This window comes from Gymnodraco acuticeps, unplaced genomic scaffold (genome assembly GCF_902827175.1).
Source record: "Gymnodraco acuticeps unplaced genomic scaffold, fGymAcu1.1, whole genome shotgun sequence".
NCBI lineage: Eukaryota > Metazoa > Chordata > Actinopteri > Perciformes > Bathydraconidae > Gymnodraco > Gymnodraco acuticeps.
Window position 1 is genome coordinate 1,528,138 of NW_022992250.1, and position 17,710 is coordinate 1,545,847.

General features: G+C 40.7%; 2 protein-coding genes across 3 annotated transcripts in view; one reads left to right on the forward strand and one right to left on the reverse strand.

Moving 5' to 3' along the window:
* Nucleotides 1-480: 480 nt before the first annotated feature.
* On the reverse strand, nt 481-1,993 carry cdkn2aipnl (CDKN2A interacting protein N-terminal like). The gene is made up of 3 exons (XM_034206742.1): nt 1,738-1,993; nt 941-1,046; nt 481-862 (listed from the first exon to the last, which is right to left on the reverse strand). Exons 1-3 carry the CDS (start codon nt 1,947-1,949, stop codon nt 854-856), a joined length of 327 nt encoding a protein of 108 aa, XP_034062633.1. The 5' UTR covers nt 1,950-1,993; the 3' UTR covers nt 481-853.
* Nucleotides 1,994-6,810: 4,817 nt separating this feature from the next.
* The window catches only part of jade2 (jade family PHD finger 2), a 218,792-nt gene continuing 207,892 nt past the window's right edge, over nt 6,811-17,710 (forward strand). For both annotated transcript variants that reach the window (XM_034206657.1, XM_034206658.1), the window contains exon 1: nt 6,811-7,675. The gene's annotated coding sequence lies outside the window, so the exon portion shown is untranslated. The remainder of the gene's footprint in view (nt 7,676-17,710) is intronic.

The window sequence follows — 17,710 nt, forward strand, 5'->3', positions numbered from 1 at the left end:
TTAGGCCTACTGTTACGGCTATGTTATTAAAAGTATTGTTGTTATAATAGAAATATGTGTTTCGTATCTTCAGGTTGTAAAACGTTATAGACGGAATTTGGAACCAGATCTGGTCCCCGAGCGCTGCGCTGCGTTACATGCAGAGGACACATTTAGTTTTAATGTATGCGAGTACTGAGACAATAAATACATATAAATCGTAATAGTATGCTCTTTCTGCGCTTCTGCTTAACAGCGTGTTGTCAGGTGTCTCGGATTCGGAGCGTGTTATGACATTTTTTTTAAATGTTTTTTTGTTATTAAAAAAAAATAAAAAATCTCTCCGCACCGAATATTCGCTGCTGATTACTACCGAATATCCGGAGCCCGAAAAATGGTATTCGGGACAGCCCTACCTCGAGCATAGTTTGTTCACATACAAAGACCCAACAGAACAGAATAACTATAATGTGTGTTTTTAAGAAAGAAAATACAATCCAATGAGTCAAAAAAAACACATTTATTGTAGTTAAGACAGGGACATTAGGACAAGATTCATCTTTCATATCTGTGTATAAAAAAAATACTGAAAACAAGTTCGCTACAAAACAATGTTGAGTTGAAATGGATGAGCAGTGAAGCTCCCACACTGCACAAAACAACTTCAATGACTCAACAATGGATGCTGAGGAACACAGAAGTCCTGCTTTTGATTAAAAAAATGTTTTAAATGCTTACACTCGTCACATCAGTAATAAATAGTGTAGGCTTGTTCAAACACATTGTTAAAGGTTCAGGCGGTTTCAAACAACATCCGAGATGCGTCAGTCTTCAGGTTTGTTCCCATGCGACCAGAAAAGACCAGGTAAACCGGTCATTGACCCTGTTATGGAAAAGAGGAATAAATGAAATAATGTATTTGGTGACGTGTGTGTCTGTCTGTGCCTGTCCAAAGGTTTACCTGTTGTTTCTTCATAATCTCATCTCTTGTCTTGAAGACCGGTGCGTCCTCTACCTCGATGCCTTCAGCCATTTCCCTTACTTTCTCCAAGAGCTCCGTGCTATACCTGTCATTATGGAAGGAAAATGGTATGTTAATTAATATAACAGTATTGTTAAACATTAATTGCATCGGTCTGGCTATAACCCACCAGTTGTGAAAATGATTGCCGGCATAAGAAGTCCTAAATAAAACTGCATTATTCATTAGATCTGCTTTATACACACTTGAAGATCCATAGTGGCATCACAAATCCAAACCTCAACTGACTGAAGTCAACTGGTGTACTACCAATAGCCTATACTACAAACTTGTGTACTACCATGCTGTTTTTGATATACAAATTAGGAGTTTTGACGAAGAGCCCATATTTTTGTCCTCCTCCGGACACAGGGGGCAGCAGTGAGCCAATTGTGAGACCAGACGAAGAACAATATTTTGAATCCAAAAACACTCATCCACATAAAGGTGGGTATTGTTCATCATAGATGCTCCTTTTATTTGAATAACCATTTGATTGCAGGACTTCAAGTTGTAACAGAGTATCCCTTCACACTGGTACTTCTACTTTTAATTGAGTACAAGATATGAGTACTTCTTCCCCCTCTGCTGTATGTAATGTCGCATCCTCAATATAATGGTTATTGAACCAAATTGCAAGTGGGTTCCTTACTTGTGAACATATTAAATTAGAGGTTATTTTTTAAAAGCCATTCACAAAAACAAATGCATCAGTGGAGCACGTTGTGTTTACGCACCGACAGCCCATGAAGACGTTGTTGGCCCACACCATGGAGAGCGCGAGCAGCTGGTCAATGTGCGGCTCCTCGAAGTCGTTGATGTTCCGCAGGATGAACTCCCTCCTCGGCTGCCAGTGTTTTTCGCTCTCCCAGTAACCCCGGTACGTTTCCACCTCATCTGCCACAGCTCTGTTCTGTTGGATAAACTCTTCTACGTCCAGGTTAGCCATCTTGCTTCTTCTCAGGAAGCTCAACAAATGCAGCTTCCGGTTTGGGAAGCGAGTTTCGGAAGGTGTTGTTAAAGGTATCGTGTTGAGAAACAGCGACACGCAGCGGGGGATCCGATAACTACACTTTACCTGGCTGAAACCCTATAATGCTCAGTGATTAAATTACATATGCAAAGGTTTTATTGTCCTAGTAGCTACAGTGTATTTATGTCAATATAAATCTTTAAAGCTCCGTCAACAATTCCACATAAATGTATTGAAGACATAAACAATACACCTATGAAAATAGTGCAAAAACAAACAGAATAGAAACAAAAATAGTGAGAATATTGCAAGTGACCGATGTGCAAGTAATGAAGTAGTGTATGAAACGTTTCATGATTCATAATAAATACATATTAACATATTAGTATAGAACAATGACTATATACATAAAATGCTTGTAAAATCTATAAATAAATAAAAGGACACTGACAGGTACTTTACTGTTGGCATTCTGTGTATCTATTTGAATGACTCTCGACCACACATTTGTATCAATGTATATTTTCCTTCTAGTTAAAACCATATACAGTCTACTGTATGGTTAAAACAGAAGGAGTAAAACAACATTTTGATTTAAAAAGCACATTATTATGAGGCACTGGATGTTTCTGTGGCTATATTTTAACAATTACCTTGTTAAATAATGATGATTTTTTTTTTTTTTTTTGTTGCTTATTTCACTTAACCTACATGTTTGAGCTATATCCTTTTTTCAATGGAGCTCTGAACATTGTAATTATACTTTCATGCACTGCAAGTGGCTAAAAAAACACTGCTCCGACAGGTTAAACTCTCCTGATGCTCTGAATCGAGTCTTTTACTAATACGCAGGGAAAAGAGTAAAGAACAAACTTGGTTAACACTGAAATATAATGCTGTGTGAGTCTTCCCTCTGCATACGGGACCTGTGTTTGAGAAAAACAAAATTTCCCACATAATTGCATACATGTACACAAATGAACCAACTTTTAACATGTTACCCTTAACTATGACAGCTCTAAACCAAGTTCTGTAAGAAATGGCCCCTATAATATTATATTGTCAGACATTCTGAGTCCTAGAAAGACAAGGAGACACCAAAGCACACATAAAACACACACTTTCAGCTCCTCTTAAATGCCCCCAGAAAACCCCCCAGTGGCACTCCTGTGTATGTCCTTTGGGCCGCTTCCAAGTCATACAAGTTGCCCCTTTATTGAGTCAACCTACCCATTAAGTTTATGGGCTCGCTCTCCCCCTCACTCTGCCTGAAATGTACACTGATGCTGAAATAATACACTGCGCTCGAGGCAGCTCTGGCAGACAGCCGTTCTTGCTGAGTCACCTAATGCATGCTTACTCAGGGGAAAACTATAATTGGGAAAACACACAGACAACAGGTAGTCCTTTCAGCCACAGTCCTAGGGGAGGGCCAACAAGAAAAGATTAAGAACTCTGAAAAAGTGTCTGTGGATATCAAGGTTAATGTGAGGAGAATGGGACAGGCAGCTGAGAAAGTTATTATATATATCAAATACCATTTATAGTACATACTTTTATGGTTATAGAAGATACTGAGATGTGTATAAGGATATACACTACAGTTATTCACTAAGTAAAGTCTTTTAAACCTGACTCTAATGAACATTCAACTATGCAGAACAAATCACAAGGCTAGTATGGCCTTAAAACAGGAAGAGTTTAATTGCTTTATAATAATTCTACCATTTATTTTCTCTTTAATTTGAATTTGTGTTGAATATTATTGTGCTAAGTTTTGCACTTCTTCTTGTCATTTTTCACAGTCCCAAGAAAAACAAGTCTCATCAAATGCCACAAAATGATGCATTTGTACGTTCAAGTTACTTTTTTCTGTGGAGAGCAAAGAAAGAAAGTGTGCCACAATTGTTTCTTTACCTTTTTATAACCCAAGCTATAATCTTTCCATAACCCTTATCAAGTAATCTTTGTGACTAAATATTACTAAACGTTAAGCTGGATTGATATTTCTGCTAAGACTATGACTTCCATTACTATAAAGTCACTATAAAAAAAGTAAAACCCTTACATCAGACTTCCGTTTCAGTGCTATCTATTCTTATTTGTTATTTCCTGTTTGCACCAACACCCATGACAGACGATCATTTTGAAATGAGCTACTTTTTATCTCATGAGTTTATACATAATAAGCCAAACTATACTTCAACTTTAACTCTAAACATAAAAAGATAGTTCAATGTTCAATGTGGAAGACATCTATAAATAACATCATATTGTTTTGAATGTGTTTTATCTTGTATTTTACTATTTTTTATTATTATTCTTTACTATGTGAATGTTGACCAGTCTAGAATTTCAATGTCTAGAAACTTCTTGATGAATAAAGGTAAAAAAACAAACAACTCTTCACAATTAAATCTTTGTAGCTTTATTTTGCTCTAGATGTACCAATTAGCCAGTTTTAAAAGGCTCGCCATTGCAAAATTCTCAGCAGTAAATGCACCTATAGGCACAGCTTGCCAGATCAATAACACCCATAAATCCCTTTATTTACCTGAAATGTAAGTTGAGACCATTAGTCTTTGGGGGTTTAAGCAGTAAAACTAGCTCATCAGCCACCTAGGGGCTACTAGGGAGAACAACAGAACAGTTTCAACAAACAACAAAACAAAGCAGAAAGAAAATCTCTAAAACTCCAGTCTATCAAAATAAGGTCACGCTTGACATTGCATTGACTTTAGCTTCCTGTAGAGGAGGAGTGCTTAAAATCTTCAATCTTGGGATCCAAAGAGATAAATGTAGCCTTGCACCCTGGGACCCAGTCTAATTAAATGTAGTGCACTTGACACGTAGAGATGCTGGAGCAGTAGGGCCTGACAGCTATTACGCATTGTTTTACATTTTTTTTATATATACCCATCTATAGGCCTAACTGAAGATGACATATTAGGGCCATGATGCAAAGCATGCATCTCCTCAGTGCACACATTTCATTATAACACCTCCACGCATAAACATTCATTTGGTCATCTCTGTACACATACTGATCTTGTTAACTGTGGTTATGAAAATCAAGTGAAACCTATTATGTCATGGAAAAACTGTGTAATGTTGGTGAATGGTGTGTTTGCGTCCTGTTGCAGTTATGGTGGGTGGGGTGGTGGGAGAGTGATCTCGATAATATCAACAGGAACTCACACTGACTGAGTTCATGTGCCTTGAATACAAAAGCTAAACTAAAAAAACATGTTGGAACAAATTAACTTGGCTGGAGTACTAAAAAAAAAAAAGTACACACCTCTGAAGATAGTGTATGGATTTAAACACAAAGGGAATAGCAAATGATGTTTGTCTGCTTTTTGACACACTAATGCCACTGTCTTTAATGGAGGAGACAAAACAAATGAGGTTTAAATTCAGCATTTCACAGAAAATATGCCATTCACCAAATACAACTTGATGTTGTATTTGTCATTGTATTTGCCTATCAGTAAATGGCATTTGTTGGATATGGGGGAATATTACCACAAAAACACTAGGCTATTTGACCCAGATGAGGGGATCTGCTTCCATCGTGTGCATCTCATTAGAGAGTAAACTGCATTACTTCACATTAGAAAGGACCGTGGGGAGGGTCACAGGCTGTTTCCTCAGGGGATGCATGCCTACCTGCGTTGTGTGGAAGACGAGGAGGCAAACTGTGGGATGCTGCTGTTGCATTTCAATGTGTGCCATGAAATCCCTCCTTCGTGTTCTTCACTGCCTCATTTCACTTAGTGCAAAACAGCATCACACCCTCTTTGCCTCTCCCTCTCTCCACTTTCTGAGAGACACCTGATACATCTGATGTGAGTATTTGTGCACCTGACATCCTTGCCTGTGTGCACATTCTGAAGTGTGTGCATGTGTGTGTGTTTGATACAAGGATAATTATCCCATTTGTTCTCCTGAATGACCTTAATTGAAGTCTACCTCCTGGCTCTACATCAATGTGTATTAGCAAGACATTTACAAAAAAGCTGAGTGGAAATAATTAGCAGTTGTCTATCACGTAAGAGATGCACAACTAAAAGCTGCACATACTTTATATCTAGGAGTGGGGGGTTTGTGTGAAACTTGCACTCCTTAAACGTCAGATTGTAGAGATATTATAAGTGAATGCACTTCTGCTTGGCAGAGGACAGTGATTTAGAGACAGTGGATGGTAGTAGATTACACATTGATAAAACACCCTCCACCCGTTTTAAATATGGATTGTACAGAAAATGTTAAGGAAGGTCATTTACTTGCCAATCTGAGTCATTCCCCTTGGATCACTGAGAGATATGATCACTTACAGTAAAGACCAACTACATGCAGGCCTTTACTTTGAACCAAAGCTCAAGCTGCTAATTCCTTTTGATGTGAAGTTATTGGACAAAGTAAGAATGAGTTTTAATTCTAACATAATTCTTCCTACATAAAGTAGTCCAGTCAGTCAGCCATAGAAAACAGATTGTGTTTAAGTTATTTGTGATTTTAAAGTGATCATATTTAAGAAACTTTGTACAATTTTAATTGAAAATATTATAGCCTACATATGTCCAAGCTGTCACACTACACATTGGATGAGTGAGCCATCCATGACAAAATAAACCAAATATTTGTAGGAACTAGTTTTCTTTTAAGCTTGCCACATGATAATCAGCTTCACCAGAATTACTTTTTTTCATATGTCATTTCAATACTTTCCACCACAAAAAAGCCTATATTACTGGCAGTAAAATTGGCAGGTGAAGTTTCAATGCCCATCCTCTCCTCTTCGAGGCGCAGTCATCTTGCATTTCTCAGAGTAGGAAGTGCAGCTTGCGGTAACAGTGAATTGAAAGTACGCCATAAATATGGCGCCAAAAGAGTTTTCAAGCTGATGATAAGAGCTGATTTTTCTCTGTGTTGTGTTTTTTATTCTTCTCTGGAGGTGGGAGGGAGAGATTGAACCCAAAGACCTGCCAGTGAATTTGTGCAGAGCGGTGTGTGCACGTCAGTACACCGGGCAGAGGAACCGAGGCAAGGCAGCAAGTGAAGACGAGGAGAACTCAATGTTTTATTTTTGAAGGAGGGACGTTGCGAAACTGGCTTGCAATCTTTTCTGACTCATCGTTTGGAAATATAGCATCCTTTTTCTTTTTTTTCACGCCACCTTCTCTTGCTTCCCCGTCACCTCCTTCCTTTACCGCTTGGCACCGGAGAGGAAAACACCGTCGGATTTTGACACCACGTTTGGGCAGTTTTTTTGCAAAATGCGACATGCTTTCCTGTGAGAGGTATGTTGTGCGCATCTCGCAGCCTGCTAACCCGTGAGCAGCAGCAGCAGGACCACCACTGTGTTTGTTGTTGTTGACTTGCAACTCAGTCTGGCTGCCACTTTGGGATTTTAATTCGGATTTTTGCACTCGGTGGCCGGTCTTTGCAGGGCTGACGTGCTGTCAACACGCACCGTGAGGGGGAGGGAAGGGAGGGGAAGGGACAGTCCTGTCACCCAACGTGGATCCAGAGTCGGGGCTGTTTAGCAGCACTGCTAGCAGCCTGCCAGGGCACCGGGTGGGCAAAACTGAACTCCTGCTAAACCCCTCCACTGTAAAACTACATGTGCCTGGCTCCCAATGATCTCCTAATCTCTGGAAGTGTGGACATCTCTGCATCCGAAGCCGACTGCTATCAAGGTAAATACATTAGCACTATTATGCAAACATTATAATGTGTAAAAGTGGGAGGGTTGCAGGACCGCTGAAGTCCACTTTGCTGCAAGTGCTATACCAGTGCTAGGCTAGCGGCAGGGCAGTGGCTCTGTCTGCACTTTTACAGCGGGTTTGTCAGTCTCATTCAGCGGCTGCTGTGTTGTTAGACTGAGCGGTGCATGTGGGTCAAACATAGGGGAAGCAGGGGGTATGTGTTGTATGTTGCAGTGAAGAAGACATGGACATAACGTTAACCCAATCTGAAGCCAGAGCCCTGTGCATGCTGCAGAAAGATGAAATAAACCCGGTAAACTTGTCATGTTGTAGCTCTGCGAACGTAACGTGAACGCGCCCCGGTGGGAATCGAGTGTGCGAGCGGATAGTTGGAGAGTGTCCAAGTGTGGTTATTTTTGCGCGTAATTGCGACAAATAGGGCCATTTGCAGCAGGAATGCGAGCTGTAACTTGCAGGCGAATGTGAAAGCAGGAACACAGACATTTTTGACACATTTATAGGAGGATAGGATATGAGATGAAGTTGTGTGACGGTTAGGACTGGGTGCAGGGTGGAGGAGGCACCAAACGTTTACAGTCCCTGGAGGATCGGCAGGTTCCTGCACAGTAGAAGGGAGGAGAGGAAACCAGGGGGAGCAGCTCTCATTTTAGGAAGGCTGAGCACGCAACCACACATATACACACATCAAGGAATTAGAGCAACTCCTCTCTGCCTCCTTCACCCTCTCTTCCTCCTCCTCCTCCTGCTTCGTGCTGTGCAGATCTAGCTGGCTTTAGGAGAGGGGGGAGTGGCTGTTGTTTACCTCCTCAAAGTCAGAGCTCTGTCTGTGTGCCTGGGTTAACTGAGTGTTGAATCCTTATCTTAGATCAGAATACCTTTAATCGTCCCACAGAGGGGAAATATACATTGTTAAAACAAAAGTAAAGAGCCACAAATAGCTAAATAAAACTACAAATTAAGAGGCATAGTAAAGATATACAAATAAATTACACAAATTCCCATTTACAAAAATACACATCCAGATGGACCACAAAAGTGGAAGTATATATTGCACATTTATTTACAGATGTAGTAGTTTAATTATCTAACTAAGAGGCTGTGGCGCAGTGGACTAGTGCGTTGGTGTTCGGATCAGGGGAGCACAGGTTCAAACCCCACTGACTGCAGTCAGCATGTCGTTGTGTCCCTGGGCAAGACACTTCACCCTAAATTGCTCCCGTGGGGATTTTCCACAGTATTGAGTATGTAAGTCGCTTTGGATAAAAGCGTATAACAAAGAACATGTAAGCCAGCCAGTAATAATAACTATAAAGTGGTTTATATATATGTATTGCACATAAGTCATATTGCACAACAAAGTCAGGATTAATGGGTTTAAGTGGGGAATTTGCTTCTAGTTGGATTTTCTGAAGCTAGTGGTCATTTATTCATAATTCCCTGGAGAACCTCTAAAGAATAGTGTTTGTCTTTTAGTGTTGATCATTAACGGATATGATCGATTTGTCCAGATGAAGAAAACAACATTTTTATTTTAAAGGATCACACAAGTGAAGCTGAACTGGCTGTAGCCTTGAATCAATTACGGTGAAATTGTCTGGGGACTTGTTAAATGTTCCCAGTTGTGACAGCTCACCCCCACCCTTCTCTTCCCACCATCCCACACACACACACACACACACACACACACACACACACACACACACACACACACACACACACACACACACACACACACACACACACACACACACACACACACACACACACACACACACACACACACACACACATACACATACACACAGAGAGACCTCACCATGACCAGTACACACAAGCTTGAATTTTGAGCACACAGACCAGTAGCTCTGTGTGCCACTCGCTCACTCTAAACATATATTTAAGTACAGATGCACGTACCATGCTCTCCAAACACTCTCATCACACTCACACACACATACACACACGTACACAAACACACAACCCTTCTCCTGCTGGGTATGAAACCGGAGATGAGTCATGGTGTGTGGGGGCATAACAACTCTCTTTCTATCCCTCTACCCCCCTCTCTGTCTTTCATATCTTTCCTCATGCAGTGCTATCTTGTTTTCACTCATTCTCTCTCCCTCTCTTTCTCCCCCTCCCTCCCCTGAGGCTCGGCTCTCTCGCCTAGAGACGGAGGTTGTTTACAAGGCAAGTGAAGGGGGATAAGAGCTGTTTTCATTTAGCTTCCGTTTCTTTGACCACTGTCCTCCTGCCGTCCTATCCTCCATGTTTCAATCCCCAATTCCTCATCCATCCCTTGCCTTTTTATCCTTCTTTCATACCTTTTACGCCCCATCCTTTCATCCATCCATCCATCACTCACTCCATCTTTCCCCTCATCATCTCTTGATCAACCTTTTAACTCTGATTCCTCTCATCATATGACTTTGAAGCTGAGCCTGGAGGAATGTGTGTGCGAATGCGACCATATGTATCAACTCTCCCCGTTCACTGTCATGTGAAACTTGAGCATGCAGACCTTTGTAAGCCTCACATGTGTACATATGCACACGTGTGTGTGTATGGGCGGGGGATGTAGCGTAGCGTGTGTGTATTTGTGTCTGCTGCGTTAAGCGGTGAGCTCTGATTGGCTGGGAAAGGGGGTAAGGACCCCCACGTGGTGCGTTGTATCGCATTAGTTGTAACGTAGTGAAGACTAGGAGGAGGGGGGTGTGCCGTTCATGAATGGAGCGCTTGCGTCATGTAAACCATACCCTATATCTTGCTAAAGAAGGCTTCAGGCAGATATGTGTGTAATGCAGAAATATGTGTCAGATAAGAAGGATGGGGACCTACTGAGCTGAAGGATTTATGTGTGTGTGTGTGTGTGTGTGTGTGTGTCTGCCTGCAGGCGGTTTAGCTGTCATGTTACCAGCTCTCTGCTGCGCTCTGCTTCCTAACTGACTAACCAGCATGTTGACCACCAGGGTATTCCTAAGATGAGTGGGATTTGTGTATACCAATATATTTTTCCCATATCAGAACTTATGAATATTATATAACTTCTGATTCAATACATTTTTGGTCTTATGTAAACAAAAATTAAGACGAATTTGAAGAATGCAAATAGACAGAATAATGAATATGAAGACATTTTAACTATCTAAGGACAGAGGGTGTCGTTTTTTTTCTCATACTGATATTCTGAACAATCTGTGCAGTTCTATTTGCTGTAAAGTGTCTCTACTGTAGGCTATTTTTATTATATGTAAAGCACTTTGGCTCGACCAAAAATCGTTTATAAATGTGCTATATAAATAAAACTTGATTTGATTAACACTTTGAATTTTTTCGTATTAAACTTGCTTCTTTGTAAGTGAAACTTAGAGGACACAAACACTCAAACAAATACAAACAATACAATTCATATTAATGTGAGTTATGAGTTGCTTGATCACAATAATGGTTTAACTGTAGTAGTCAAATATTGGCTGTTAATAATAACTGACCTGGTCTAATGTGTGTCACTAAGGTTATGTTTTGTCGTGAGTTTCCAGGATTGTTCTGGTTACCTATGAGGTTTTGTCACGCTCTTCAAGTTGTGTAACATGAAACCAACCCCATGCTGTATTAAACCCTACAGGCATGCTTTTAGTCATTAACATGTGTGTGTTTTGTCAGTGTTTGCTCTCAGTAGATGACCCTGCTGTGGCGTAGAACCTCATTAGTGTGTGTGTGTGTGTGTGTGTGTGTGTGTGTGGTTCAGTGGCAGGAGATGACATCAAGGGGAGAGAGGGTGTTTTCATAAAAAAAGAAATCTACTGTGACTCAGCCTGGTTAGTAAAAGATTATTTCAATCTCTGCACACCTGCAGGAAGGAAATAAATGGTACACATATTCAACAGTAATATTTTGCAGGAGTAATTGTAATACGATTCATAAATATTTTTTCCTGCAAAATCTTTCCCTCACTGATGGAATAAGAGCAGTGGGGCGTTCTGCCGAAGCAGATGGTTTTTCAGATAAAACTAATGATCCATTTTTGTGATGGTTTTGTAGTCTAGTATTTTGTTACCACAAAGTTGACAGTGATGTCATTAGAGCATATCTCATAAATGTTATGCTTTATTTCCTTTATGCCTATTCCATGCGTTTTCTTGTGTCTTTCACAAATCCTTAATACATTCTGTATTTTAGATTTTCAGATGTCATTATGTAATGGAGTGTTTCTGTGTATGTAATTGTAATATAGTTGGCTTTACTGTTGGTGTGACAAAACAAGCAATTTAAAGTAGTGAGTTCTGGGAAACTGGGTCTGACTATTTTAATGTTTTTTTCACATTTATAAATGAGGAACAGCATGATGATAGACACAACTAGAACTAGCATTTTTCATTGGATATCTTCAAATACTTCAGTCTTTAGTCTGCTAGGAATCCGGCTTAAAATAAATCCTACAGTACATTTACATCCAGAAAAATGTATTTAAAATGTGTTTTTATCCATTACATCTCCGATCATCTTCAATATAACTTTCTCTCTCGGTCCGCCTGCTAAACCTCCTACTCTTTACTCTTCTTAAGAAAAGTCTGAGCGCTGTAAGCACAGTGATGGATGGGCTGACAGACTGACAGACGGGCTGCCTGAGCTCCTGATGGGAAGAGTTTTTAGGAGGGGTGTATGTGTGTGTTTGTATGTGTGTTTGTTTGTTAGAGGGCGAGTAAACAACAGACAGAAACAGTATGTCAGAACTTCTTTTGCTGTTTGAACACCCGGTGATCCATGATGGATATAAGCTTCTGACTCACTGTGCCATTCTTGGAGATTTAATTTGTGCCAAATATGTATTTAAAACATTCAAATCAGTAAAAGAAAGGGTCGAGGGTATATTTGACTGTTATTGTATCGAAAATTGACTGTTCAGCTGAGCTTTGAGAACATATACAGACTTTGCACATAATAAGTACAAGAGGAAAGAAAGGGAAGGTAAAGCCAGCAAGCGCAGAAGGTAGAGGAGAGAGGGAAATATGACAGATGACAGGAGGGGGGGAGGAGGTGGGAGTGCAGGGAGACGAACAGGAAGCTGGTAGGCAGGGATGCTCACCCTTCGTCTCTTTGTCCTTTTCATCCCTCCTTCACTCTCTTCCAGGAGCTAATGAACTCCTGATGGCAGTGGAGACAGGAGCGATGGATCAATCCTCCATCTCTCTCTGTGTTTCTCTCTCCCCCCCCTCTCTCCCTCGCTCCCACCTGTCCTCCCCCTTTTGCACTCTCTCCCTGTAGTTTTTGGCAGCGCCCTAGCTTCGCTGGCTGCGACTCACCTCCTTCATTGTTTGTCAGCAGATTTCAGGAGACGGAGCGGGAGGCTTAGTTAGAAAATTATTTGGACCTCAGCCTCGTCCTTCTTTTTTCCATTTATTTATCTCTTCTTTCTCTCCCTCTTCTCTATTCAAATCTTTCATTCCCTCTCCCATGATGCAGCAGCAGCAGCAGGAGCAGTGGCAGCATCAATAAATATTGTGTTAATGTTCTGGTGGCTGGAGCCAGCAAGGTGATAAAGGAAATCTATTTGATTTCTGTGCCACATTTGTTTGGCCCTACGCCTCTCTGGTCGGTGTGTGTGGCCATATTGTGTACAACTGCAATACAATAGTGTATGCATGTGTGTATGGGTGAAGGCACATAGTTTCTTTCCTAATGCATTTCCTCTTCCTTCAATCCTTCACTAACTTCCCCTACTTTGTTCCTTCCTCCCTTCTTATTTCCATTTTCTCCAGAAGTTGCTGACACTGTTGTATTGCAACAATTCTTTCTATTTTCCCTTGGCACTCAAAAGCACTCCACATTTTGAGAACCAGCCACTGTAAAATAATTGTCTTATCTTTCTCCTAGTGTCAAAAACAAGAAACTACTTAAGGCCATGGTATGCATGACTTGTTTGTATGACATGTCGACTAATAACAAGAGCAGCAAAGGGATACAACTTCTTCCTTACAGCTGCACTTGAAGGCTGGTCAAAAACCCACTTGTCGTAGATAGTAAAGCGTAGTTTCTTAAATGTCTGGCCTTTGCTATCTTTAAGTGGACATTTTAATGTTCTGTTGAATAAAGAAAGGCAATGTAGGGCTGCACACATAAAATATTCGATCACTTTGTGGAAGTTATAATAATCCATCTAACTCTAAAACCGTGAGAATAATCTCCTCTCAGTTTCCTCTAATGTGCAAGCTGGTTAGTGTTTCTCATTTCAGCCCAGCTACAGCAAGCACTGTGCATTTATCTATTATTTCTTTGTTATTTTACACTTCAGGTAGGGTTGCTTTTATCCCCTGAGAGCAATAACGGAAATCTAATTCACTTTAGGGAGACAACAGTCTGCAGTATTTGACATAAAGAGCGAACTTTCTCCAATCCGCTGGATCTCCGTGGAGCAGTCAGTGGGGGGGGGGGGGAGAGAGAGAGAGAGAGAGAGCTGATGGGAATGGTGATGGTGATATCATTATCAGAGAGTGACTCACCACTGCTCTTAAATGGCTTTGAGTCTTGACGGGATGTGTATTAGGGTAATGGAGTAATGTCGTGCACAAAACATTAAACTTGCCGGCTGAGATGTTAAGCGCAGCTGTGGTTTTTCTGTGTGCACTTCAGGGTTATTTGTGGTTTTGCACCTTTTTGTTGCAGCTATTACTGTGTCAGAGGGCTCCTGTGCACAGCAGCTCATATTCCATTGACATATATTCCATCAAGGCTTGCTTTGAAGGTATTGAATTCTAGTTTCTCAAATATCCTGAAACAGAGTGCAAGTCTTTCATAAAGTATTATAGTATCACACATTTAAGGGCTGCAACTCTGGATTATATGTTGATTATTTTTCCATTGATACATTGTTTGGTTACCAATTTATGGAAAAATAATATGTCATCACAATCTTGCAGTGTCCAAGGTAACATCTGTAAACCACCTGTTCGTCTGACTAACTGCAACAACATTTGCACAGTGGCTACAAAACATAGATAAACCTAGCTTCATTACAGGAATCGGTGTGTACTTAGCATAGCTGCAACCATTTAAGGACTTATCAATAAGTCAATCGACAGAAAAATGTTTGGTCAACTCGGCTATAGCTAATAATTAGTAATAAACCAAGTAATTATTTGATGCATAAATGACCGATATGATTGTCTCAGGCTCTCTAATATGGAATTATTTGTTTTATATCATATTAAACTGGACCACAAACCTGCTGACAGACTTAAATTGCCACCCATAGAAATAAGCTAAACAGAAAATATGCAAATCCTAGGCTAATATGAAATACAGGAGCTTCAAATGTTTGCCTTTTTTGCTTGATAAAAATGTGATCAATCAGCAATCCAAATCAATTGCTAAATTAGTCAATTGACTAATCATACTAGCATATTTCCAATTATATATTTATAATAAACTTAATGTCGCACTAGAACTGAATTGTAAAATACAGATCTAGAGTCTTAACCATACACTTGTCATGCAACAGAGAGCACTTTCCAGTTTCCTCTTCCCCTTGAAATGACAGGTTGTTGAAGGATTATTTCTGCCTATTTTATACTGAGAAATGTGTGTGTGTGCGCGCATGTCTTTCCAGCTTTCATGTCTGGCAGTGTGAGTAGGTTGCTGTCTTCTTTCTTGCACACCTGTTAGCATGCTCCTGATGAGGATGTTTGATGTGTGTGATGTATGTGTCAAATGTGTTTTTTTCTTTCGTTTTTTTCCTATACACTGTGAGTGTGTACGTGTATGCACCTGTGTTTGATGTTGAGGTAAATACTTGATACCTGACATCACACATTTGTGCACTCACAGGTACACACACACACACACACACACACACACACACACACACACACACACACACACACACACACACACACACACACACACACACACACACACACACACACACACACACACAGAGACATTTTGATTCTTTCAACTCATTCATAATAGTTGGCCTATTTCTCCCTTCTCTGTTTTTCTTCCTTTCCTCTCCCTGGTCTCTCAACTTCACTTTATACATCTTTGTGAATCTTTTCTTTTTGGTGCTCTATCTCTCTCTATACCTGTCAACCTCTCTCCCTCTGTTGCCTGCCTTTTTCTCTAACGGCTCTGTCCAAAAATAGCTTTGTGTGTGGGGCAAGATGGGTCGGGTAGGAGGATGAAGGAAGTAAAGTGAAAATAGACTTGAATGTGTGCGTCTGTGTTGCAGTCTTCCCTACATGCCTTTAAGCTGTCTTGCTTGTACATACAGTATTAGCACTGCATGGACAAGTGGTGCTAACACACACACACACACACACACACACACACACATACACATACACATACACATACACATACACACACACTCCTGTCTATCCCATCTCACCATGCCTGTCATTTTCCCCCCATGATGAAGAGGAAATATTCAGTGTCAGACAGTGAGATGAGAACAAACAGGAGGAAGAGAGGAGAACAGGTGAGAGAGAGAGAGAGAGAGAGAGAGAGTCAAAAATGCCAGATGGACAGCTAACTAAGGATTTAGAGAGTAGCAGCTAAGGAGGGATGAAGTGACGGAAAGAGATGATAAGGCAGTCAGTTTAAGGTTAAATGTGGAAAAGTGAGAGATTGGGGGAAAAAGCAAGAAAGTAGTGAAGCTCTGTGTGTTTCTGCTGTGGTTGTTGCCAAATACTTTTTTTAGGCTTTTGTTCCCCGGGCAGGCAGGTCTTATTCTGTGCAATCAACATACGTACATCGGGATCATAGAGAAAAGAATGACACACACTCACATGGGCGCACAAATAAACACACAATAAATGCACCAATATACACACACACACACACACACACACACACACACACACACACACACACACACACACACACCCTCACCCTCAGAGACATGGCTTGTTATGAAGCAATTTATATGCGAGGATACTTTATCAAACTGACTGACCTCTGGCTCCTCAAGGAGCTCTGAGCCCAGGCCAGTTATGTGTGAGTGTGTGTTTGTATTGTTAAGCAAACAGTTTCTCTTCCACAGACTTTTGTTGTTGAGGCTTGTGTCATTTCAAATGGTTGTGTAACGGCATGCACTGTAACTACAGATACTACTACCTTCATCATATATACTTTTTTAATGATTGTTGTGCTTCAAAAATACTTACACAAAAATGTGTGTGTGTCCAGATGTTTCAGTAGTGCTTAATCTCTTGACGGGCAGACTACTACTTATCTCAAGGTGTGTATGTGTGTGTGTCAGCCACCGGGTCTCTGCAGATACACTCTCTTAATAGATCACCATCACTGTTGTAGTGTCCTTAAGTGCTGCAAAGTGCTGCAAAAAGACACCAATCCACAGCAGTGTTTCTGCTGAAGTAAATGCACTGTCATCCACAGGGCTGACTGAGAGAGAGGACAGACAGGCAGAGAGACAGGCAGAGAGACAGGCAGAGAGACAGGCAGAGAGACGGGCAGAGAGACGGACAGAGAGAGACAGGCAGCCAAGCAGAGGGGTAACATACTTGCAGACAGACAAACAGATGGCAGGCAAATGGGTAGATGGGCAGAAAGGCAAAGAGTCAAGCAGACAGACAGACAGAAAGACAGATGGCGAGCTTGCAGGCAGACAGACGGACACAATGACTAATGGGATGCAGCCAGTCAGACGGATTTGGAAGCTGGAAGACGGACGGACAAAAAGTCCAACAAATGTCCCGTCTTTTTTATTCAGACCAGATTATTCACTTCAATAATATTTGATATGTTTGTACAAATGGATGTCTTTTTCACTGCTTTAGTACTGACTGATGAAACCGTTGAATGTACAATGCAATCAATTGCCAACAATTTTGATAATAGATTTATTTATTTAAAAAGCAAACATAAGCTGGCTCCAGATACTGTGAGAATTTTTATAATATTCAGTTTTAGTATCCTTGTAGATTACATTTATTTTTCGGTTTTGGACTAGTGCAATATTTGTTCATTTATTCTTGCCTTTTGTAG